Source organism: Coturnix japonica, chromosome 5, assembly GCF_001577835.2.
Source record: "Coturnix japonica isolate 7356 chromosome 5, Coturnix japonica 2.1, whole genome shotgun sequence".
In the NCBI taxonomy this organism is placed as follows: Eukaryota; Metazoa; Chordata; class Aves; order Galliformes; family Phasianidae; genus Coturnix; species Coturnix japonica.
The window spans coordinates 10,789,453-10,812,718 of NC_029520.1; the positions used below are offsets into that span (position 1 = coordinate 10,789,453).

A 23,266-nucleotide genomic window follows, 5' to 3' on the forward strand; every position below is an offset into this window, starting at 1 on the left:
AATGTTCACGTTTGTAGGGTGTTTTTTTTTTTCTTTTGAGAACAGAAAACTCGGTGCCTCTCTGAACAGCTGGAATTGCCATAAACATGCCGAGGAAAATGTAAGGCTTGGGTAGGACCAATCCCTTCCTGTTGAGCTTTGGAGGTCCTCCCCTGCCCAGCATCCTTCTCTTCTGCAGGCTGTCCCCTGGGTTGTGTCACTGTGCATTGTGCCCAGCAGACTCCCTGGCTTTGCATGGTGAGCAGCCAGCACACCTGGGAGAGGAGCGTGATGCTGGGAAAGCACTTGTGTGCACAGCATGCTCCAATGTGGGCATTAGATCTTAGCTCCTAGTGTGAAGAATTGGTCTGGCTGTCAAAGAGAAGGGCTCTTGAGAAGTCCCACTGGCATCTTCTCCACAAAGAGGCATCTTCACTGATGCCCACCTTTGGCTGTAGGAGTTTCTCTGAAATGCCCAGGACTTAGAACATCCGTACCACGGGTCCTCCCTTTCTACTCATCTCCTTGAGGAAGATCAAGCACCTCTCCCCGCTGCAAGCAAAACTCCATCAAAGGGAAGGTCTCAGCCTTGGCAGGGGGCTGTAAGCTCCTGTTAATAGCTGAAGGAGTCCGCTCCCTTCCCTTCCCCCAGCCCAGCGCAAGGACCTCCTGAAAGGAGACAAAAGAAAGCTTGGAGGGGGTTAATCTCCCTGAGAAAAACAAGTGATTTTCCAGTAAACAACTGCAATAGCAAACAATGGGGGTGAAAAATAGCGATCATAAAAAGTCCGCTCTGAGGGGGGAAGAGGTGACCCAATAAGAGAGGTGTCCTTCTGGCTGTGGGGACAAACAAGGCAGCCTTTCCGTGCAGCTTCGGCGGCAGCAGCAAAATGCACCCCACAAGTTGCCGACTTGGGTCTACTTGGGCTTGTGCCTTTTGATCTTTTAATTGCTTCTTAGTTATCCTTCAGTGCAAATAAATAGTGCATTGTGTCAAGAAAGAGGAGGGGGGCGGGGAAGGAAAGAAAGAGACACAAAAGAAAGAGCTGTCGCCCAGAAGAGAAAAGGAACAGGTTCTTTCCCCCACCTTTAAAGGAGTGAATATATCTGTATTTAGGGGGGCGAAGGGGGAGAAGGGGATGGGATTAGAAATCAAAGCGAAATAGGAGAGAAGCGCATTAAGCCTCGGGCATCCTTACAGTAGGAAGGAGAGAGGGAGGTGGTAAAACCCTCAGGGAGTTTATACCGTGAGTTATGAGAGGATCCACGAGTGTAATATTGTTAAAGGTCAGCCCAAACCTAATTTAAACTAGGGATGTGTGACCTCCGCCCTTCATTTAATACAGTCATAAGGAACATTACACTGCAGATAGCTGGAACAATAGCTGCCTCCACCCCAAACTCCAGCCCCTGGCATTGCCTGACAGCAGGGCCTGAGCTGGAGGAGGACAAGGAGAGCCGAGGGCATGGCTGGACCTGCAGCAGAGAGAGGCAGAGATAGAGAAAGACGGGAGGAACACAGATTCCACCCCCCAGCATCATAGGAAGCTTCTGGGTTCCACCTGAATCCATTGATATGTCCAAGGGATGCCCATCTGCAAAGCCCCCAATAGCACTGACCGTCAGAGCCCACCCAAGCAGATCTGGGTGGCCACTTACACATTGTCAAGGGCCTCGAGCTTTCCAGGGATGGAGGTAAGAACAGGAAAGCAGGGGCCAGGCCAGACCTTGCAAGCAGAGATGGGGGAAGTCACCCAATCCCAGCTGAACCAAGGCACCCATTGATGCTCTTTGGTTTATTTTCCAGTGAGCAGGAAGGGGATTTCTTGACATTTGAGTTGCATGGTTGATGCTCGGTGCCTGCAGCATTATGAAAGTACCCCTTTTTGTAAATCATCTCATATTCACATTTGTCAGTGGTGAGGACAGCTGGGAGAAATCAGGCTATGCTACTGACATGAGACCACAGGAGGGTGGGGATGATTCCTGAGTTGGCATCTCCTGTCCTTGAAGACTAGCAGAAAATGTCATCACAAGACAGAATGGACAGTGATCAGAATGAGTCTTAAATGCAACCATTTAATGGCAGAGAAGTAATCTTAGTTGGCCCAGAGTGTTTTTCAGTGGCTTTAAGAAAGTGATACCTTCTGTTTTGTACAGCCCAGGAGACTGGCAATAACACGGTGTCCTTGTGTGCTGCTAAAATATATTGATCTTGGGGCAACTGGAACTGTTCTAACAGGAGAGATTCATTGGCGACAGGGGATGTGATATATGTAAGGTCCCTGCATGAAATTGAAGTCAAGGAACTTGGAATGGGAGAAATAATTCACCTGGGGCCCATGGTCAGCAAGGAGCAAACAAGAGTAGATGCCAAGAGGGTCTGTTCAGGTCTCCTTGTGTCTGCTGCTGAGTTGTTATATGGGCAGGGTCATCTTTTTGGCATGTTCAGGGGGAAAAGAGACTCTTGGAGCAAATCCTGCCCTGTTCTGCTGATGCCTTGGGGCACTCATTGTACTCGAGTGTTGCTAGCAGATGCACCCTAAGGACCTAGATGATGCTGAACATTGCAAAACTGAAGTTCTTCAGAGGTATATTATTGCATTGTGCCAGAAGAATTTGTGACAGCAGTTTAACTGGATAGGTGTTTCCACCCCTGTTTATATGGAGGACAAACTTGCATTTCTTCAAACTGGACAGACTTGGTATTTCTGTAGCATCTTTTAAAACTCAAGGCACTGTGTGTAGCATGTCCAAAGCCAGGAGGTTGAGGGCTGGGTACACTAGAGGGTCAGGTCATCCCAGGGAGAGAGGGCTGTGTCTCCTCTCTCCCCACCTTCTGTGGAAGGGAAAGCATCCCTTGGTCATCTGCCAAAGTGGACACCTAAAAGGGATTTCTGAGAAGGGTGGGATAGGGTAGACAAGGAAGAATGCTTCCTCCCTCCTCTGTTTTGTTGTTGTTGGGTTTTTTTGTTTTTTTGTTTTTTTGCAGAGGGAGCCTGGAAAGCTCCGAGTTTTGTCTGATTATTCATGTAAAAAATGTTCAACAAATACAGTAGCAGGAGTATGGGTCTGTGGGTCTGTGCCTGCTAAGTACAGCTAAGCACATCACAATTTCCTGCTCCCCCCACACCCCCTTTTTTTTTTAAGAAAACATTTCCATGGAAAGGCTCACAGGAATGTCATAGAGGAAGAAGTACAAGCTTCTTGAAGGACCAATAAGAGCTCCAGCAGGCACAACTGGTTCTTCCAAGCTCTGGGAGATGAGGTTGGCTCTTCACAGCATTGTGCAAATAAGGGGAATTATTCTGGAGCAAGTCCACATGCTGCCCATGCACTGACTGTGCTTTGGTACAGGTCCTTAGATCTTCTCCTTGCCCCCCTGAACCCTTCCAGCTCTGCCACCGCCTCCCAACCAGTTCAGCTCACGAATTTCAGACGTGCTTTAAAGGTGCATACTTGCAGCGCCCCTTTACTTCTCCTCAGAGACTGATGCATCGTAGAGAATATATGTGGGGCCCTTATTGAGTGTGGAGAGGTGGAGTGATGCAGTTACATCTCTGTTGTGTAATTAATGGCCTTGAAAAAAAAAAAACCCAGCCTGTTGGCTAAGCCCGAATACCTCTGAGGGGTTCAGGAATCTCAGCTATGTATCTTTCAGGCATTTCTTCCTCTTTTTTTTTTTTTTCTTTTCTTTTTTTTTCCCCTCACATTGCTGCTGTGCCTCAGTGTGGGTCTTTGTTTGCAGCTCACATTGTCTTGGGGCAGAGCATTGGGTTGGAAGGTTCTCAGGGCCAGGGCTTCCCGCATTGGGGATCCCCATGACCACCTCTGCTTGCCAGCCCCAACTGGGGTCCCCCCATCACTCTTTCAGGGCAAGGGGCTTTGTGATGGGAGAAATGGATTGAAGATGCAGTGAAGATCCCAGAAGAAGGAAGGGCATGGGCAGGTGGCTGTGGATACAGGGAAAAGAAGCAAGGAGGTTGTGCATGTTTCACATAATCCATGCACAGCATTCCTCTGCCACAGGTATGGGCAAGTCACTCATTTTCCCTGTGTTTTGCATCCTCATCCATAGGTTAGGCATAAGAATACATCTTTTCCCCTTTGCCTTGCTTCCTTAGGGACTGGGACCGACCTTTGCTGGAACTGAGCCTACTGATACCTACAGCTGGAAGCAGTCACATGGGACTTTGCAGTAGGGTTCCCATTGCAGGCAACATGGGGACACATGTCCCAGAACACATTACCCATGCCAAGGGTGACAGACACCCTCACAGGTGAGCAGGAGATGTGCACTGAATGGGGTAGGTGATTTGTTTTCTGGCTCAACCAAAACATTCACAGTCATAACCCAGGAGGGGAGGCAACAGCTCTTGGCAAACAAATTTACACTAAGTGCACTTCCCTGGAAATGTTTATACTCTACCGCTGAGAAATGTGGCGATAGAGCAGCACGGCGCCGGCGGAGCAGAGGATGCTGTGTTGAGCCAGCTCCCAGGCAGGGTGGGCTTAGGGAGGAAGGAAAGGTGGCGGTGGTGGTGTCACCATCCCCACCTATCAGGGGATGTTCACCTCAGGACAGAGGGGTGAGGGATAGCAGTGCACCCCCTAAAGGTCGGGAGTGTGTAGGGATGGTTTGGGGAGAGCTGGGGTGAGCTTCTGGGACATGATAACCATTGGTACCACGCATACTCAAAAGCCTCACCTCTGTGGTCTCTTGTTGGCCATTTGAGCTTCAAGGAGTGGTCTGTAGATGGGGTTGGGATCTCCAGGTAGTATTACAGTGCAAATAGGTATGGTGTGATCCTGTGTGATAGGGAAAGCGTTTTCATGGTGCTGGTTGCATTCCAGCACGGAGGAAAGGTCTGTGGACAGAAACGCAAGGGCTTTGTAGATGTCCCAGTGCTCCTGACGCAGGAGACTTTACAGGGTGCCTACCCTAAGCTAATTGCTAATTACTAGGCAAGTAACCCCCACAAAAATATACATATAGATTTTAAAAAGAGCACATAGTGGGCTCACATAGCACGTGTGTGCACGCATGTATTTTTGTGCTGAGGGGGTAGAGAGTTCTTGGCTAAGTAGGTAGAGCCAAATGGCAGGTGACTCAAATGCTACCCCTATTTCTGTCCCCATTTCAGTGATGCCACTCGGGGTGACTCACTTGCTGTCTCCACATCTCTTCATCAGCTGAAGACAACTCCTACTGGGATACACCGATCCTGGTGTGCTTCAGCATCTGGAAGATCCTAAGAGGAATGACACAGTGATGGGAAGCACAGGCACAATCCTGAACATCTCCATACCTGCTATGGGGCATAAGCCCAAGAGAGAGCTGGGGAAGGTCTAAAGAGGTTTCTATTCCCTTTGTATGTTTATGGCAGGCAGACTCTGAACAGGGTGGACTTTGCTTGCTGTCAGCATCAGAGGTGCTAATCCCATGTGCCGGCAGCCTGAGTGTGTGTGTGGCCGGTGTGTTCCCAGCCCTCCACGAAGCCCTGAAATCAATGGGCAAAGGGTTAATTGAGCTCCCGAGGCAGGTGGGAGCACAGGTCAGGCTGAGTGATATCGCAGACATGTTATTTGAAAAGCTAAGAAATTGTGGAATTCCTCACCTAATCCAACTTCCCCACAGTTTAAAGAAAACTGCAGTGCAAGATATGTCTACGTCTGAAGGAGACCCCCCCCTTCCCCACGAGCCTTCCCCTGTGTGCTCAATATGTGCATATATGGAGCTCACGCTGCAAGCCACCCCACATCCTGCTGGGCTTTCAGCCACCAGGATCTCTTCTGGAAAAGCCCATGAGATGCAGCAGCACCATGGGGAGCCAGGTCCTCCGCTCCAGCTCAGCAGCCCAAGGAGCTGAGCAGCTGTATTGCTTTTGTATTTAATCAAAGCTGGTTTTAGCTGAAAGAAAAAAAAAAAGAAAGTGGGGTGTGAGGCTTTAATCTGGAAAGTTTTACAAATGGAAAAAGGCAATGACTAAGAAGACTTCCAGAAAAGTTTAGGCTTTTTTCTCCCCCACAAAATTTCCTATCGGTTCTTCATAAAAAAAATATTTTACAGGGTTCTGTTGGAAAAAGTGTTGCTTGCAAAAGGCAGGTGTTGGCAAAGGAGCCGAACCTCTGCCTGGCAAGTCTTGGTCCTCCCCTGACCGTGGTGGCCCTTTTCCAACCTGAACCATCCCAGCAGCACTGTGGGCTGCAAGAAAATAAATGTGTTTTCTTGGAGAGTGGACAGGCAGCCTGATTGCTGCAGCTTGCTCGAGTGATGGTGGGACCAAGGTGTCCTCCTCCATTGGCTCCTGGGAGGCTCTGTGATGTCTTCAGCTTCATGGAACGCAATCAGTAGCTCAGTGATAATTTCTGGTTAGAGAAACATGCGCAGTAAAGAGTGAGAGGGTCAACTGGTTTCCCTCAAAGGGATGGAGTGGTGAGCTCACACTGGGAGTGATTGGAGGGCCCCTGGATATTTCACACCTCACATTTAAGGTGTAGGCAGCCCTCAGCCCATCCCCTTGCTGGCATGTCTCTGCAGAGCTGCAGGGAAGTGGCTGGAGGTCTAAATGTTGCTCAGCCCCTCAAAGAATGACTTAATGCCTCAAACCATTAGAGCTGAGGGTGATTCATTTATGAGGTTCATCCATTCCAGTGAGGTTCATCCATCCCTCACCAAAAGCAGTGTCAGGATATATATGGCCAGGATGGAGGAGGAAGGTCCCCAGACCTCCTGGCACCGTGTTAGCTGGAAAATAGTTAAAACACTTGCACAAAAAACTTTTGGTGAGACAATACAAATATCAGTGGAGATCAGTTGCCTCTTGCAGACCCCAGATCAGGACATCCCAGTTATGAGAGGTGGGTGCACTGAGCCTCTGTGGGACCGTGAATACATAAACGTGATTAATGATTAGCAAGTGGACTGGGTGATCTTCAGAGATCCCATCCAACCTCCAAGATTATGTGCTTCTGTGAATAAATTCACGGCAATTGTATCCCCATTGCTAACCTGCCTCTAATTTATTTCTTCCAGGTGGGTTTTGTGCTGTGTTTTCCAAATCCAGCAGGTAGACCTTGGCAAATGAGAAGATTTTTTATGTTTTTGGCCTGGAAGTGAATTGTTTGGAATTTTTAAAGATTTTTGTATTATTATTTTTAGTTTTCATTAAAAGCAACCATTTCAAGCATGTACGGATCACACGGGTGTTTTATAGTCAAAACAATCACAGTAACTGCAAGAGGTGCCAGACTGGAACAACCCCTTCTGCAGTAATCTAATCAAAAGGAAAGAAGAAAAAAAGAGATAGATTGAATTCCATTGTCTTTGCGTGTTATATAAGGAAAGAGAGAAAAATCTAGCAACGGATAGCAGGCATCCCCTACAAGGGAGTCTTAGAGAAACTGACTTACAGATGTGTCACCATTAGGCGATGATTTGCCTGAATCACTGGAGTGTTTAAAGAGCTCCCATCCCAAATCCTGCTGAGACCCTATCCCAGGTCCTGCCCCAAACCATGCCTGTGCTGGGGAGGGCAGTGTTCCCAGGGGTCCCCCCTGCACCAATGCAACTAGGGGCACAGACCTGTCTCTGGTGTATGATGCCCATTTTACAGCTGTTTTCTCCCACCCCGTGCTGCCTCGGAGACCCACTTGAAAGCAGCAGCAGCAGCACTGTTGGGGTATATAAAGTGGAAGATGAGTCACTCAAAGCCTTTTCTCACTTTTGAGATGCTCTTCCACACTCAGATAGGGAGCAATCCCCCACGGAAGGGAGGTGGAATACGTGGGACAGATTTTATTTAATCTAAACAACTGGCTTGGGATGTTGGTGCTTGGTTTTGAAATGAAGTGATTCTAAAGCTAAGATTTTCTGGGTGTTACTCTGTCAGCTTCTGGTCTCAGGAGTGGAAACAGCTAAAAGCAGAAGCCTTGATCTTCGGCAATTGCTTTGAAGGATTTGTTCTGGCTTTTCTGCAGTTCACAGGAAGGAGAGAGCCCAAACCTGGCTGTCCCAGGGAAGGAGGCAGGAGATGGCAACACTGGGCAGAAGTCAGCTGCTGCAATGAGGTTTGCTGCAGGAACTCCATTAGTGTGAGCATGAGCATGGCACAAGTCCTGATACCCACATCTCCACTGGGCTATCTGATGAAGAGGTTCTTTAGCCATCAGACACAGCCCAAGCAAGACTTGCAAGGCAGTCTTTGTTACAGAGACACAGCATTATAGCCAAGGGAGAGGTGTCACCTCAGAGCTGCCACTACTATGGAGATCATGGAGATCTCCTTCTGCCCCACCAAGCCATTATGTGTTCAGTGCCCAGCCTGCAGGTGTTGGCACTTGTCATTCCCAGCTTGCTGTAAATGAAGCAGTCTTGTGTTTTGGAATTATCCATGCCACAAGTAATCACAATTTCTCCTCTCAGATCTTATGTTAAGTGGCTATAAGGTGGAAATGCCCATCATTGGGTCAAGATATTACCATCTAAAAGACAGGAGCAGGGATCAACACTTGATGTAGCTGTGTGAAGCAGAAAGTATCTTCTGCTGATAGTGAGCACAGGTAACAAACAGTAGGAGTGATTTCAGTGATGAAAGGGCCATAGAATTTGCCACAGCTGCTGCCAGAACAAGCATCTAATGCTGTTGTGAGCAATCAGCTCCCATTTAAAAGGCTCTGTGCAAGCAATGCAAGTCTCCTGTGTTAACAGCTGAACCATTCTACTGGTAGGTGTCTCTTGCTTGTTGAAAAGCCTTTCTATTGCAGTGAGTCTGATTTTGGTTTCTGGCTCCCATCATGTATTTGGCTGCTGTGTACCACAAGGAGCTTTCTCTCATCTGTTTCCTCTGGAGTAACATCTCTCCTAGTCTTATTGTTTTTAATCACGTTGCAGTGAGATGCCTTACTTCCTGGCAGCAAGGTAGGTTTCAGGCAGGTGAGGTCATCCCTGCTGCTCCTTTTTGCTTCTTTCTCAGTTCCCTTTCATCCTTGATGTACTTTGCATTAAGCATGTGGCTCATTGTTTTTTATCAGGCTTTGCAAGTGGTGTTAATCTGCCCAAGGCTGTGCTCATTTAACTGGAACATGCACAGTGTCTGCAGGAAATGCCCCCAGACACAGAGTGATGAGATCTTCCCCTGCTCTCAGGGCTTTGCTCTTCCAGTGCTTTTGAGACATATTTATCTGATCCACATCACCATTCCCTCGTGGGCTTGACCTAGCTCAATCCCACAGATACCTGGCTTTGTTACATGGCTCTCTAGTCACTGATCTGCACAGAGACAAGTTTCCAAATTACCTGTTTTTCCTTGAGGAAATTTCATTTAAGCACCTGGGGGATCAGACTGGTTAGGAGAGCATGGGGCTGATGTGCATTTGGGTAACTAATTATATTTCTATTACCATATGTGAACAGAGACATCCCTCCACTGCTGAGGCACTTCACTGGAGAATAACTGAGACTCTTTTCCTAAGCCAGGAGACTGTTACAGATCCTGTCAGTTAAGTCTTTAAATTCACTAAAGTTAAATTAGCTGTGTGTCACTCTGTTTGTCCTAAATTTGAATACAGCTCTGCCTTAAATACTTGGCAGGTGGGCATCTGGTAAGAGCCCAAATGCAGACCTAAATTAATAGGGCGGATTTCACTTGGGGGATGCTCACCCACATTCATGAGATCTCCAGAGGGTTTCCCAGCAGGTCTGTGCCCCGTTATCCTGTAGCGGAGCATCCCCCGCCCAAATCCAGACACAACCTTTATTTCAGCTCCTACCGCCCTGATAACTGTTTCAGATGTTTTCCCTGGGTTTCCCGAGCTGTCCTGGTCTGAAGCACTGAGTGCTCCCTCTGCTGGCTAAAATACTTTTTCGTAATCACTCATCCACACTAAATGGACATGGGGAGAGAGCACAGATTTCCCATTGTAGGTGCCACCTGTGGGACACACTGTGGGACATAAATGCTGTTGTCCTTGACAGTGGGATGAAAAGGGCCAACAGCATCCAATCCATTCTTGTCCTGAACCAAAGTTCCCCCTGATATGGTTTCCAAATGCAAGGTGTATAATCCCAAATACCTATATAATGGAGAGAGGGGGAAAAAAAAATAAAGCAGGTGGTACAGCAAGATGGGCTGGTGGTTGAATTCCCAAAGTCCCAGGACTCTGCTGCTTTGTGTGGGCACTGGTCCAGCAGTAATGAGATGTGGGGAGGTATCCCAGCTTTGCTTGAAATGCAATATTTCCATTCAGGGATGTCCTCTCTTGGTGTTTCACAAAAATCCAGATGTTATGGTTTTATGTTGTAGCAGAGACGAAGATTTTTGCTTTTAATGTTGAATTTCCTCCCTGCCAGCATTTTCACTCTCTAGATAGTGAGGAAGTTGAGTTACCTGATATCATAGCAAACAATGCAAAGTCACAGCCCCTCCGTGGTGGAAAATTGGCACAAAATGCAGTTTTTATTCTAAGGAGCTTCCTGCAGCTTCTCCTTCTTCACCAGAAATCTTTCACTGCAACCATGGGAAATGGGTAAGGGGCTGAGAAAGGCACAGGCACACATGCTGTCCCAAGTCAGATGCCCATGTGTTGGACTTCTTCAAGAGCCTGAGGTTTTAGGAACGTGATTCACCACTGGAGAAATACTACCTTTAAACAAAGATCAGAGCAGGAACAGCAGCAAACCAACTCCTCATTGTTCAAGATGCCTGCAAGGACAGGTAGATAGTCAGCTGTTCCATGTCTTGGCCAGCATCACCACTGGGGTTGATGGGTGATGTGCTTGTGGCACTCCAGCTGTCTCCTTGCTTATCTAATCCATGGCCTTGATGCAAATCATTGCTCCAAGATGACGTGCCGAGCTCTATCAGGATTTTCTCTGGCCTTGGATTATCTGGATTTACTTGCTCTCTCCAGCATTTTAGGGTGTCCCTGGTGCTGCTTGCCGTGCTCCACGCCAACTTGCCATGTCTCACACATCTGCAGGCAGAGGTGCAGGATCCAGATGCGAGCCTTCCTATGCTCTGTTCTCTGGCAGCCTAGAGGACTGCAGGGGGAAGGGAAGCCATGGCAGGGATCCTGCTTTAGCAGATTCCCAGCATTTTTGTGGTGCCCTATTTTGGTGACAGAGCCATGGGTAATTGCTGTGCTCTGGACAGATATGTGAAACCTCGGGATCTTTTCCAGATCATGAGGACTGCAAAGTCCAAAAGGGAGAGACAAATTCCTTGGGTAAGGCTCCCAAGACCAAAGCTGCATTAGGAAGAAACTGGGATGCAAATAGCCACTTTGGAGCTGGAGAAGGTGCAGTGATGGATAGCAAGGGCCAATGTGAATGACTAGAAAGTTGCTCCTGGTCCTTTGTTCTTGAATGGAATGCACAGCCAGAGCAACAAGCTCAAGCACCTCTGCACAGGGTGAGGGCTAAGGGAAAGCATCTCAAAAATGACACGGGGGGGCCTGCAGCTAAAAGCATAAAGGAAAATTAGGATGGCATCAGTGCTCAGTGTCACTCAGTGTCCCCAGAGTGAGGTCAGCAGTCTCACAGATGCAGAAGAGCTGCTGGAGGAGCACTTCCCACTTTAGTTACTGAAACTCATTATTTCAAGGCAAAGTGTCAGCATTTGGAAAAGCATGGCCACTCTTAGCTTGCAGGCACATAGAAAAATGACCAAAAAACCCCAGTTTAACTGCAGTTTGTGCACCATATGTGATTTCACAAGGAGTATATAAGGACTTGAGCTGCTTCACTGTGTTTTCACTCACCACCAAAATCAGCAGGAGCCAAGAGCACATTTACTGGGGATAATTTGCAACGATCTCCTGTGACACTCACATGCCAGGTAGGAAAAGCCAGAAGGTTGGGTGTGCAGCACATCTGCAGCTTCCAGTGATGAGGACAAGGTTTCTGATATAGTGGGGAAAAAAAAGAATAACAAATTTAGAAATGTTTCCATTGGAACCTCCACAGAATGGTTTATTGTCAACGAGAGGCGGGTGGTGTCATTTCTATTTGATTTTCCGTTTTCTGATTAGGGAAGAGGAAGCTGTGCTGTTTTCTGACCAAAAAAAGAAAGAGTTACATTCCAGAAATTGGCAGTTCTGTAAAAAATATCCTCCCCCTGAAAAAAACAACCCACCATTAAAAAGGCCAAATAACGACAACCTGGAAATCAAAAGCCAAACTCATTTCCATTATCCATTTTCTTCCAAAATGGGAAAACATTTAGTGGGGAATTTTAGCAAGAGCAACCATGTGCATCCTGGAAATCCTGATATTTACTGGGCATAAGAATAAGGGTTTTTTGTTGTTTTTTTTTAAAGCCATATTTTGGCCAACTCTTTCAGGAAAAGAAAGGAGTTCTGTGCAGCCCAAAATGTTTGTCCACATCCCTGAAATTGCTTGGGGATCGAAGGAAAGGATGAAGGCTCTGATCATTTCCTTGTGCACTCCTATGGGCTTGCTTAGCTTCCTGTTATTGTCCTGGCTCTGCTCCCACCCACACTGCCCAACAGGTCTGCAGGGATTCAGGATCCAGCCTGGCATCAGGGTCCAGAAAAGCTGGCTGCCTTTCCACAAGATCATTCACTCAGTGACAATGAGCTGGCAGCGACTTCCCAGATCAACTTATAGCATGACCTGAAGCTTTCTTCCTGCCCAAGGTGAAAGGAGAAGGAAGAACAGCTATGTTTTGTTGAGAATAGGTGTCCTTGGCAAGGTTTGTCTAAATGAGAGGGAATGTTGGTATAGTCTGGCAATTTCTTATGAATCTGTGAGTTTGGGGGGTAAAAGAGAACACTCTTCTACCCTAGAAAAGGAAATAATACAGTCAGATTAGCTTGAGGAAAGTGGCAGCCTTCTCTTCTTCTCCAGACAAGCTATGGCAGTGTAGCCTAACCAGCCACCCCAAGGATGCTGTTGGTGACCACATGCTGCCGTCCAGCCACTGTGCATCTCCTCACAGCAGCTCTGCTCGGGCCTGGATCCATTGCCATTCCTGCAGGAATCTCTCCCTTTTCCTCAAAACCAGAGCCCATGTCAGGAAGTGTTCAGGAAACAGGGGCAACTTTGGTCCTTTCTTTTCTGGGCAGCGTTAACAGCTCCACAGCCCGAAGAATTTGTCTTGCAATCCCCTCTGCGGCTCAGCTTTCAATTCTCTATTCAACCAGCATGAATGAAGCGAAGCCTTTATTTGCATTCTCTTCAAATTGCCCTTCACCGCTAGCATGAGACCTTTGGAAGTTTGTTGCAAGGAACAGCGGAGCCAAGATATTTTAGCTGGGCATGATGCCCCACCGCTACCGCAAAAAATAAAACAAAAAAATCACTTCAAAGCAACTGCTGAGTCAGAAAAAAACAGAGCTTGGATGCATTCACTTCCCAAAGATCACAATGCAAAACCCCAGTGGGAGGAGGAGCAGGGAGGGAGGTCAATGGAAGCGGCATTCCCTGTCCCTGAGTCACTTCTCCTTCAGGAATTCGAGAGATCTGGCTTCTCCACAGCACATCTGCTGGCACAGAGGGTTTATAAAGAAATGCCTCAAGGAAGGGTACTTCACAGTGCTGCCCATCCTCTGGTTTGGGGTTGAAGGGCCTTACAGCAGCCCAAGCCACCCAACAATATCATGTTTTCAAGGTGAGAAGCTTTGTGCTCCAGTGCAGAATGTCACCTAGGGTTGCCTTCAGGCTTCCTTCTCCAGAGTGGCAGAAAGAGGGGAAAAAACACCTTTGTTCTCCTTTGGCCTTTACCCCACTATTGCTCTTAAAAAGCAAAGAGCTGGCCCTGTCCAAGCCCTCTATGTTATTTTCAGTTCTGAAAAAAGCAAAGTGTCTACAGAAGGGATTTTTTGTTTTTTGTTTTCTTTTTTTTTTTTTTATTTGAGACTTTCTACAGCTTTTAAATTGATGAATGTTTTCTCCTGCACCTCCCACCATATGTTTTACACGGGATGGTTCTCACTTTGGGTATGAGGGGAATAAGGGACCTGCTGCCTTCTCCTCCCAGGATGCACAAATCCCAGTGGTTTAGTGCATGATCTTACCAATGGCACACGGAGAATAAAATCCACTCTGTGATGCCAGCAGGGTGGGTACCTGCATCTCCCACAGACCTGTACGGTGTCCAAACTACTCTTCCTCCTGTTTAATCCAGCCTTGCTAAAACTGGTCCAGTCCTGCAGGAAGTGCTGATGTTGATGAATCAACATTTTCCAGCTTAAAAACGTGGCATTTGCAATTTCCCAACAAGTCCTAATTGAGAGCTTTCAGAAGAAAAGCAAACAAACAAGCAAGCAAACCAAACAATAGCAGAGGGCAGGGAACAAACTGGGCATCTCTGACCAGCTGTCCTAGCTGGAGCATTGCTCCCTAGGCTGTAGCAGCAGCCTCCAAAGCTTTTCTTTTTTACAACTTCTTTCCAATGGAAGCTGGTTTTGGCTTAGCAGAACCATTTGGCAAATGTGTGCTTCGACTTTCTTACCTCTGTTTTATAGGTATGCTGGGTGCATTCCCATTCTATGGTCCGGGACTCCAAAACTACTAAAACAGGACAACTCATCCTAGACGTTTCTCTATTTGTTATCAATATGTTGAGACAAATATTCCACTAAACCCTCTAGGATTCAACAACTCTTACTTGACTTCTCCTTTGTCCAAAGCCAGGGTAGGCTCTGAGTTTCCAAGCGCTGTGTCTACAGACAGCTGGAGACCCCAGGCTCTGGGAACTGAACCTCCTGCAAAGATAGATACCATCTGCAATTCAAAGTCTTGGTAGAAAGGAAGACCCTCTCCTTGTCTTGGCCAGGAACTTGCACAGACCCAGCTGGCACTGTAGACATGTTCATGCAGCCTCCCTTTTATCCCCACTGACTGGCTGTAAGGATCACAGCAGAATATGTGGTGCTCTTGAGAATGTGAATTGGGGTGGAAGCAGTGCATGCTTTCCAACTAAAGCTGCTGGGTTATTCAGTAAATACAGTTTTGAAAAATCTTCCATCCACAACCTGATCTTCTCTTCAATCATGCAGAGACCAAGTGCTTTCATTACATATTTATGGTGTTGGAAGACAGTGGGATGAGTGCATGGAAAGTCTGTGTTAGGAAGAAAGCATGACTGATTCAGCACCACAGGAAGAGAAGTGGTACCTCCATGGACTTTGCTGCTGTTTCCATCCCCATAGTGCAGCATTTGGGCATGTGCTGATACAAGTATAGCAGTCACTGAGGCAATGTCATCTCCTACACCACCTCTTTCTCTTCAATTTTTCTTACTCCCATCTTTTACAATCATTTAGACCTGTACAGTTTTGTCAGGGGTTAGAGATGGAAATCTCATTTGCAGTAGCAAGTCTCAGTCTCACCTCAAAAGAGCCTCTCTGCTTATTTACTTTCTACAGACCCTGGCTACTTAGTCCAGGATCTTGGTTCCATGTGATGCAGGACAAATCCCAGTGTCTCCACCAAGTCTTAGGTTTTCAGCTATGAAGGAGAGCAATTCTTCATGATCTACAGCAAGTGCTAGATCTGCTTACCCTCCAGACCCTGAAAGAGGGCCCAACTACAGAACCTCTTCTCTGCCTATGAGCTCAGAGTGATTTTTCTTTGGGGTAGATGTGCAAAAAGTTGAGACTGCAGGTGCAAAAACAGGAGAGGAATCTGAAGCAGCATGCATCAGCCCCTCAGTAATCCTGCCTGTCTGAGTGCCTGGAGGTGCTTTGTTTCTGACAAATTTCAAGGCTTCTGCAAATATCTGGTTAAACAAGAGAGGAAATTTGCGGTGTGAAGTGTTTGTTGGCAGCAAGGGAAAGCAGAAGGCAGTCACGGAGGGCAAGCATCTGATCCAGGATTGATGCACTCAAAGCACAGCCCCGAGCATCAACAGTGATGGATGTTGCACTGGTGGCAGACAGCTCAATGAAACTCTTCTTGGTCAAAATCTGCTTTCTGCATCTGATTCGTCAAATACTTGTGGATAGCAGGCACGTCCCAAAGTAAGAACTCTGCCTGGGACTCTGATGAGCAAAAGTGAGAACCGGACACACTTTACATATGGCATTTGGCCATGATTCTTCTTGTTACAGTTAATAGGTGACTCAATTCTTTGCTTAATCAGGACTGATCTCATTACACAACTGAGGAAGTTCTGTCTCCTGGCTACTTCTCTATATTTAGGTTGTGAACTGCAGCATGTTTTCACATGTGTTGCTCAGTAACATTTCCCTAGAAAGAGAAGTCTCTCTCAATGCTTTCCTTCTCTTCCATCTCATCCACCAGGCACCAAGGGTAGAGGATGCCTTGTGGGTCCCCTTTGGCTGTGCAACTTGCCTTCCTCCCTCAAAGCTACTTTGAGTGTTAAGCAATGGTTGGCTCCAGGACCATTTAAAACTGCCTCCTCTGAGCACAGCCAGCCAGTCCCTAAACAAATGGTGGTGTCCCTCCCCCAAGAAATGTACACAGACACAATGAACACACAAACCATGGACACATGAAATGGCACAAGTCTTCCAGTAGATCAACAAGGTTTATTGAAATGCTTTGAAGGTGCGATAGAGTAAGTGCATATCTGTGCCCACCGCTGGCCTCTTGGCTAGTTGCAGTAGTTCTCCAGTTGGTAGAGGGAACACGTATTATGGCAGCATTGCTCAACAATCCCTCGCTTGACCTTCTCGTATTCCTCCTGCTGAAAGGGCAGCACTCCTGCCTCACCATGCAGGGGATTGCTCACTGCCAAAGGAAAAGGAGGTAAATCATGGTTCATCCTACACCAGCCCTAGCTGTTGTGCCCCAGGTAGAGCCCCTTTTTCAGATATCAGCTGTATAAGACAAGAGCTGCCTGGGAAATGAGGAGCACTTGCAAAGATTTCCCAAAGCTGATGCTCTCAGAGCACTTCAGACACCAAGTTCCCTCTATTGTATGGGAAATTAGTAATCACAGCCTGAACCTTTGATTAATCAGCTGAGGCAAGTGTCGGCTCAGCTGTGGGAGCACAGGTGAGAATAATTTATCTGTGCTCCCAGAAGGGGTGGAACTTTACTCCATCTCCTCCAAAACTCATTTAAGGGCTGACCACCACTAAGGCAGCATCTCCTGGAGATTGTTCTTTGGTGGAGTTTGCTTCAGTGTTTCCCAGCAGGCTGAAGGCTTCCATAAGGGTGAGTTTTTCCCCTGTAAATAACTGTTTGAATATCTATTACCGTCTTTGTGTTTTTCCACCTTACACTTTACCCAGATAACCCCCTGGTTTACAGGGAAGCCATGTGGAGTGGACAAAGGGATACAGGGTCTTTACTGGGGGACGCATACAGAGAAAAGGATAAACCCAGTGTGCTCCCTGGGATGAGCAGCTTGTAAATAAGATAATAGTTTGCTCAAAGCGATGAGCTTGAAAACGTGGGTAGAGCTGTTCAAGTTCTAAATGCCCAATGAAAATACAGCAAATGACAAATAAAATAGTGGTTTTTTCCTATAGGAAGGAAAGAGACACTAACAACCAAAAGAAAGTGCCTGGAAAGCAAGACTAAAATGTAGTTTCTAGGGCAGCAGGAAAGCATAGCACATGATGCGAAATCCCTCAGCACCTGAAGTGTGATACGAAGAACAGGTCACATGAGTAACAAGAAACCATTATGCTAGTTTGCTAAGGGGAAAATTTAGAAAAGATTTAGCCCAGTATTAAGTAGAAGAGAAAGTAGATAGTTGATGTTTTGTGATTTGTTTTTGTCTTTTGAGCCAGCTGCTAGCAGAATGCAAACACAACAAACTCCTGTAACAAAGAGGTAGTGGCTCAGGTGGTAATCCTAGAAAAAGAGGTAGAAAATCCTCAGATATTTTCAGACAGGTTGGCTCTGAAATTCTCCATACAACATTTAAGGAACCCAACTCATTCATCATGGTCCTCAGGAGAAAATCTTCAAACAAGTAAGCAACTAGCAGCATGACTTGAATTTCAAAGTAAATCACAGCCAACTCTCTTCTTGCCTTCTGTGATGTTACTTTGCTTCATCTCCCACAGACCACTGAGACTATTTCACAGGGCAGTCACATATGCTGGAGAAAGATGCAGGTGAAATCAATACATGTTAGGAAGAGGAGTGGTAGGAGAGCTGTACCATAGTTAGGGGAGTTAAGTATTGTTCTGTCTTGAAATTGGAGAGTTAAAATGATTGGGACTTGGCAGGAGTCTCTTCTCCACCTACTGAAAATCTCCATTAGTGGCTCAGAAGATGGAGGAGAGTGTGTTTGCTGGGTTATAGGGGACCTGAAGCTGTGAGGAACTGCAAATACCTGTCTCCAGGAGAAACAATACTCTTGCATTATGGCTCGTGCATTACAGGTTGTGGCCTCGCCTAGGTACTAACAGCATGCTCAAAAGCTTGCTGGACTACCTCATCCCACCTGTATGAGAACTTGCTCAGCTTGCTGTTGTACTTAGCTGAATGAAATCAGGTTGTGTTGCTGTGTATTTCCAGATTTCTGTTTTCCTGTCGCTGCTAAGAGCAGCTTTTATGAAAGTTGGTTGAGTGTGAGACATGTCTAGTGGTGGTGAATGGATGTAGCAAGTGATAGAGGACTCTGCCTTGGGAGAAGTTGTAGTAGCCGGAAAAGAGTTGGACTTCCCAGCTATAAGAAGGGCTGTGTTCTGTACGCAATGCTTCTACCTCTGATGTTCCCACACCTGCATCTTTTAGTGATCACAGTGCTGAGGAGAGGCAGAATTTCCAGTGGGTCTCAGCATGGCACACTGCACCCCACACCATTCCTAAGTGACAGCTCAGGGAGGAGATTAGCAGCAAACAGAGAGCTGAGAAGTTGTGCTTTTTAATGTTATGCCTCTCTCTTACAAGTCTGTTTCCAATCTTGCATTTTAACTGCTGATAGGAGCCGTTCACTCTGCCCACAGCTCTGCTGGAGCTTGGGCTGTATCACATATGAATGCAAGAGGCACAGGACAGGCTCTTTCCCCAAAGAAAATGTTCAAAGAGTTTGAGACAAGTTCAGGAGCTTCCAGATCTTGCTGGAGGTTTGTAGCTCCCGAAGCTGGATCAGAAACTACTGCCTTGGTGGGAATGAGCTGCCTCATCTGGGGGCAGGGCAGGTGGCAGGGAGCTGAGTAGCTCTGAGCTGATAAAAGTGTTTCCTGTGTTACCGATTTACAGAAGAGCTGCTCTGCTAAAACAAAAGGCAAAGCAAGGAAACTAACCTACCGCATTTCTGTGGGGGCTGCAGAATGTCAGCTTTTTGTCCTCTTAATCTGCTGTACAGAATAAGGTAAAGATGGACACTGGCTGCATCACAACTTACTCTGGCTAATCCATTTACCACCGTGAAATAGGAGACAATATAAAGCTGTGGGGGGCTGCAAGCCTGCTGAAGGGCAAGATTAGTACTCAAAATTACTTAGGAAACTATAGAAACCCTTTGAAAAGATGGGATGCTGTTCCTCAAGGAATAGGAAAGATGCTAGTGGAAGGCAGGAAAACTGTCGTGCAATCAAGACAAAGGGTAGACTGGGGTGAGTTGCTAGTTGTGGTCCTGCAAGGACTGCTGCTCCAATGGAGGAGTGGTACTGCTTCAAAAGAGACAACCTCCCTGTACAGGAATATGGTGTGATAACCATACAATACTGTTCTTCTAGTATGCTTGCTGTTCGTAGATGGCAAGGCTTCTCCAGCCATCACCATTCCGTAATGGTATGGGCCAAAATGCAGAACAGTTTGTGTAGACAGAGAGCTAGAATATATGACCTAAAGAGGACTAGTGGTGCTGTTGAGGGCTTTTGGCTCACAGTAGGTTAAAACAAGATATGGGAGCAGTTTTTAAAAGGTTTGAAAATCACCGATGAAGGAGAAATGGTAAATGATTCCTTTTGTCTGCTATGGAGAAGATGAGGACTAATTTATGGCTAGAAATGTATAGGTTAAATATTAGGAGGAAACATTCATGAAAAAAGTCAGTTGAGCACAAGAACAGACAGTTTCAGAAGGCAGGAGGTTTTTATGACCATGCTTGATGTGGTCATAGAACAGGATTGGGATAATGTGGGTGAAGAATAGATGCAGAAAGAGGCTTCTTGAGATCTTCCCACCTTTATTTTTCATGATTGCTCCCAGGTCAGTGTAATTGCCTTGCAAATGTTGGGATAACACTGTTTTCAGCCTCTCTCTACCAAGCCAAAAATTTGGAGCTTTCTGTGACAATTCCTTCTGCCTCATAAATACCCTTTCTCTGCTTGTTCTCCCACCTGCCTTTTTAGCCTGAAGATCCTTTTATGGGTGATACAATGCTGTTGGTATGTTGAAAGTATTCCTGGCATTCCCCATCAAGGACATTCCTTGCATCGCCATCAAAGGTAAGCGGTTGTTTTTTGCATCATATAGTATATGAATGTAGTCATGGTCAACCTGACTTACCTAGAGGCTGCTCAACATCTCGTCGGGCTTTGGGGGAGTAGAAGAAGCCACGTTCTCCACACACCAGGTAGAGAGCCTCCACTAAGTGGGAGCCACAGAGGTGCTGGTTTGCAGCTGCGTAGCTGGTCCCAGGGCCAGAAAAAATGAGGAGGGCCAGAAGAGGCAGTGATCGGATCCAGAGAGCCATGATGAGCTGAGGGAGGCCTAGAGGTAGGAAGCAAAGGAGACACAGGGAGGGTTGCAAGGGAGGAATAAGCTGTCATCAGGTATCTTATGTCCCTCAGCTCCTTTGACGTAAAAACAAGACTACAGAAGCAAATGGACTTTCTGAAGAGGAAAGAAATATTTTATGCATCAGGCTTTGAAAGTTATAACTGGTCATTTATTATAACCAGAAGCCTGTCTCCATCCACATGCTCGCACCAGCCTCCCTGCTGATTTCTCATAAAGAGACAAACCAGACTCCAAAATCCAAAATATATACACTGAGTGGCTTTTCATAGCACAGCCTTCAACCCTTGGAGGTATTTAAATGTTTAGGATTTAAATCCTAAGTCTTTTATTAGTCTGACTCAGTGTATGCTGAGGATACCTCGCAGGCTGAGCAGCAGAGCCTGCAGTGCAAAAATCTGTCTTGGACACCCTGGAGCAAAGGCAATGGTACCAGAAATCATTTTGCCAAGCCCTGTGTCATACCTGCCCAGGAGAGCAGAGATAACTGGCACCTTCAGAGAAGAATCCCACTCTGCCGAAGCCAAAGTGGTTGTACTTCATGCTGATCCCAAACCACAGCGGTGTGTTCAAAGACCTGAGGAGAGCTCATGTTCCTGGGCAGTCAAGCCAGCTCTTGTTACCAACAGCTACATCCACTTAAGAAAACAGCCACACAGACCACTTAGAAGACAAAAAGGAGGCAACTGGACTTACCCAAAGAAGAGAGAAAGAGACGGAGAGAAGTTTGCTGATAGAGATGAAGACTGGTAGAAATTTCCCCATTCTCTTTGCCGTATTTATATGATTTACACCAGCACAACGGACACAGGAGCTGGACAAGCCCCACCTTCTCAGTGACACTCTAGTCAAAATTTTTGCTGCTTGTGCACATAAATTTCCCTAAATGTAGCATCAACAGGTCTTTAGGCAGGTTAAGAGGGAAGCATCACTTTGCAGTTTCCATCTCATTTCAGCTGACCTGCTTTTCTTTACCCGGAGCTCCGTCCTGAGCAATCAGTGACCCTTTTAGCAAGAGATAATAGCGCTATTACAGCCACAATGACACTAATGCTGGCAATAGGCACTGCTGGCATTGAGGCGGCCAACAGCTGTTTCTGAAATGCAAAATTAAAGGCAAACATGTTAATATGTTTGATTAATATCACTTTGGAAAGTATGCAGCAATGGGACCGAGCTGTCAGTGTGACCATGCTGCTGTCAGGTGCTAGAGAAAGGAAAACACATTACTGCATGAAGGCCATCCAAAGCCCCTCTGGCTGCCCACGTGGCAGGTGGTGAGACACGTGTCCTGGGCTTGGGCAGGGGGAGACAACATCTGCATTTTGCAGGAGGCTTTGGATGGTTGTGTGAGCTCGGTGTGGGGCTAAAATCAGACCATTTGAAATCTGGTACTTTGCTTTTGAGAGCAACTAGAGCAGTCTCCACATTTAGTGAGAGCAATTACAGTGTGCTTGCGTTTTCTCACGTTCATAGAAGTTAAAGCTGGCTCATTTGAGCTGGTCCTGTGACACTGATATATTTTCTGAGTGCACTTGCTGTGGTGGGCTATTGAAATTCAATATCCTGTTGGGGAAATTGGAGGTGGTTAGCAGAAACCAGGAGATAGCTGGTTATCTCCATTCTGTCTGCTCCTTCACGGGGAAACAAATCCTTATGGCTGTGACCTCATAAATTCTCAGTCACTTCACCTTTCCTTCAGAAATTAAGTTACAAGTATGAGTTGCGTGGTCAGCACTCATCACTGTGAAGGAGAGCTTAGAAAAAAATGACTCATATTAATCGGTGCAGCAATGACTCCTGATAGTTCTCCGAAGGTGGGCTTTAGTGGAGCGAGGACATTGGTTTGTCAAGCCTGCAACCCTGATGGACACAAGTCCCAGGTGGTTTATGGGAAGGGACCACCTCTCTAGTGATGGTGGCTGTTTAGGAAAAGACAAAGCAGATTTGCAGGTAGTGTCTACCTTAGCTTGCAAAGAGCCTGAAACAGATGAGATTTGTAATTCTTCATGATTTCAGCGTGTCTCAGCTCAGACACCAGCTGCCTGAACTCCATTGCCTGCTTAACCTAGAACATGCCAGATTCTCCATAAAGAATATAAAGCAGAAGGAACTTCAGTGGAGTCAGCAAATGCTACTCTCCATTTCTTTCATTGGGAGCAGTTCCTCCCAATTACTTCCACCAGCATCTAGAAGGTAGGAAGTCCAATTTACCTTTGTTATGTCTTGGAGCTTGAAGTATCGTATGTTTACTAAAAGGACTGTGACTGCAAAAAGGTAAGTGAAAAGTGCTAAATCTCTGAGTACAAAGGGAAGGGGACTCAAGTCCTCAAATGGATGTGACAGAAGGTTATCGATTACATACCCTGCCATGTAGGTCTTTCATCCTCATACTAATAAACTCAACTTGTGATGCTCAACTACAGTTAATAGCATCTGCACAGTGTGTAACACTATCTCTGTCTTCCTTCCCCTCAAAAAAGATACTTGATGTACTTGAATGACCTCGTGCTATATCCATGAAGTGGGTCTCGAGTTTCAGGGAGATAGGAGTACTCAGACCTTCTCTCTACTAGGAAAAGATGGCAAATTAGTGGCTACAGAGGATAAAACCTGATATGTTATCAAGTTACCCTCAGAGCACTGAGCCCC

At 46.5% G+C, this 23,266-nt stretch overlaps 1 protein-coding gene and 1 long non-coding RNA gene across 3 annotated transcripts; one reads left to right on the top strand and one right to left on the bottom strand.

Annotated features, from left to right (window-relative positions):
- The first annotated feature begins 1,107 nt into the window (after positions 1–1,107).
- Positions 1,108–7,152, top strand: LOC107314541. 2 transcript variants are annotated; one of them, XR_001555492.2, is made up of 4 exons: positions 1,108–4,008; positions 4,104–4,259; positions 5,124–5,336; positions 7,016–7,152. It is a non-coding gene; the product is annotated as an uncharacterized LOC107314541 (long non-coding RNA). The 2 variants fall into 2 exon arrangements; XR_001555491.2 differs by having other exon boundaries at positions 1,109–4,008; positions 5,124–7,152.
- A 9,345-nt stretch (positions 7,153–16,497) lies between these two features.
- Positions 16,498–20,797, bottom strand: INS (insulin). Its single transcript, XM_015863824.2, has 2 exons — positions 20,384–20,797; positions 16,498–16,696 (listed from the first exon to the last, which is right to left on the bottom strand). Exons 1-2 carry the CDS (start codon positions 20,568–20,570, stop codon positions 16,560–16,562), a joined length of 324 nt encoding a protein of 107 aa, XP_015719310.1. The 5' UTR covers positions 20,571–20,797; the 3' UTR covers positions 16,498–16,559.
- Positions 20,798–23,266: the final 2,469 nt, after the last annotated feature.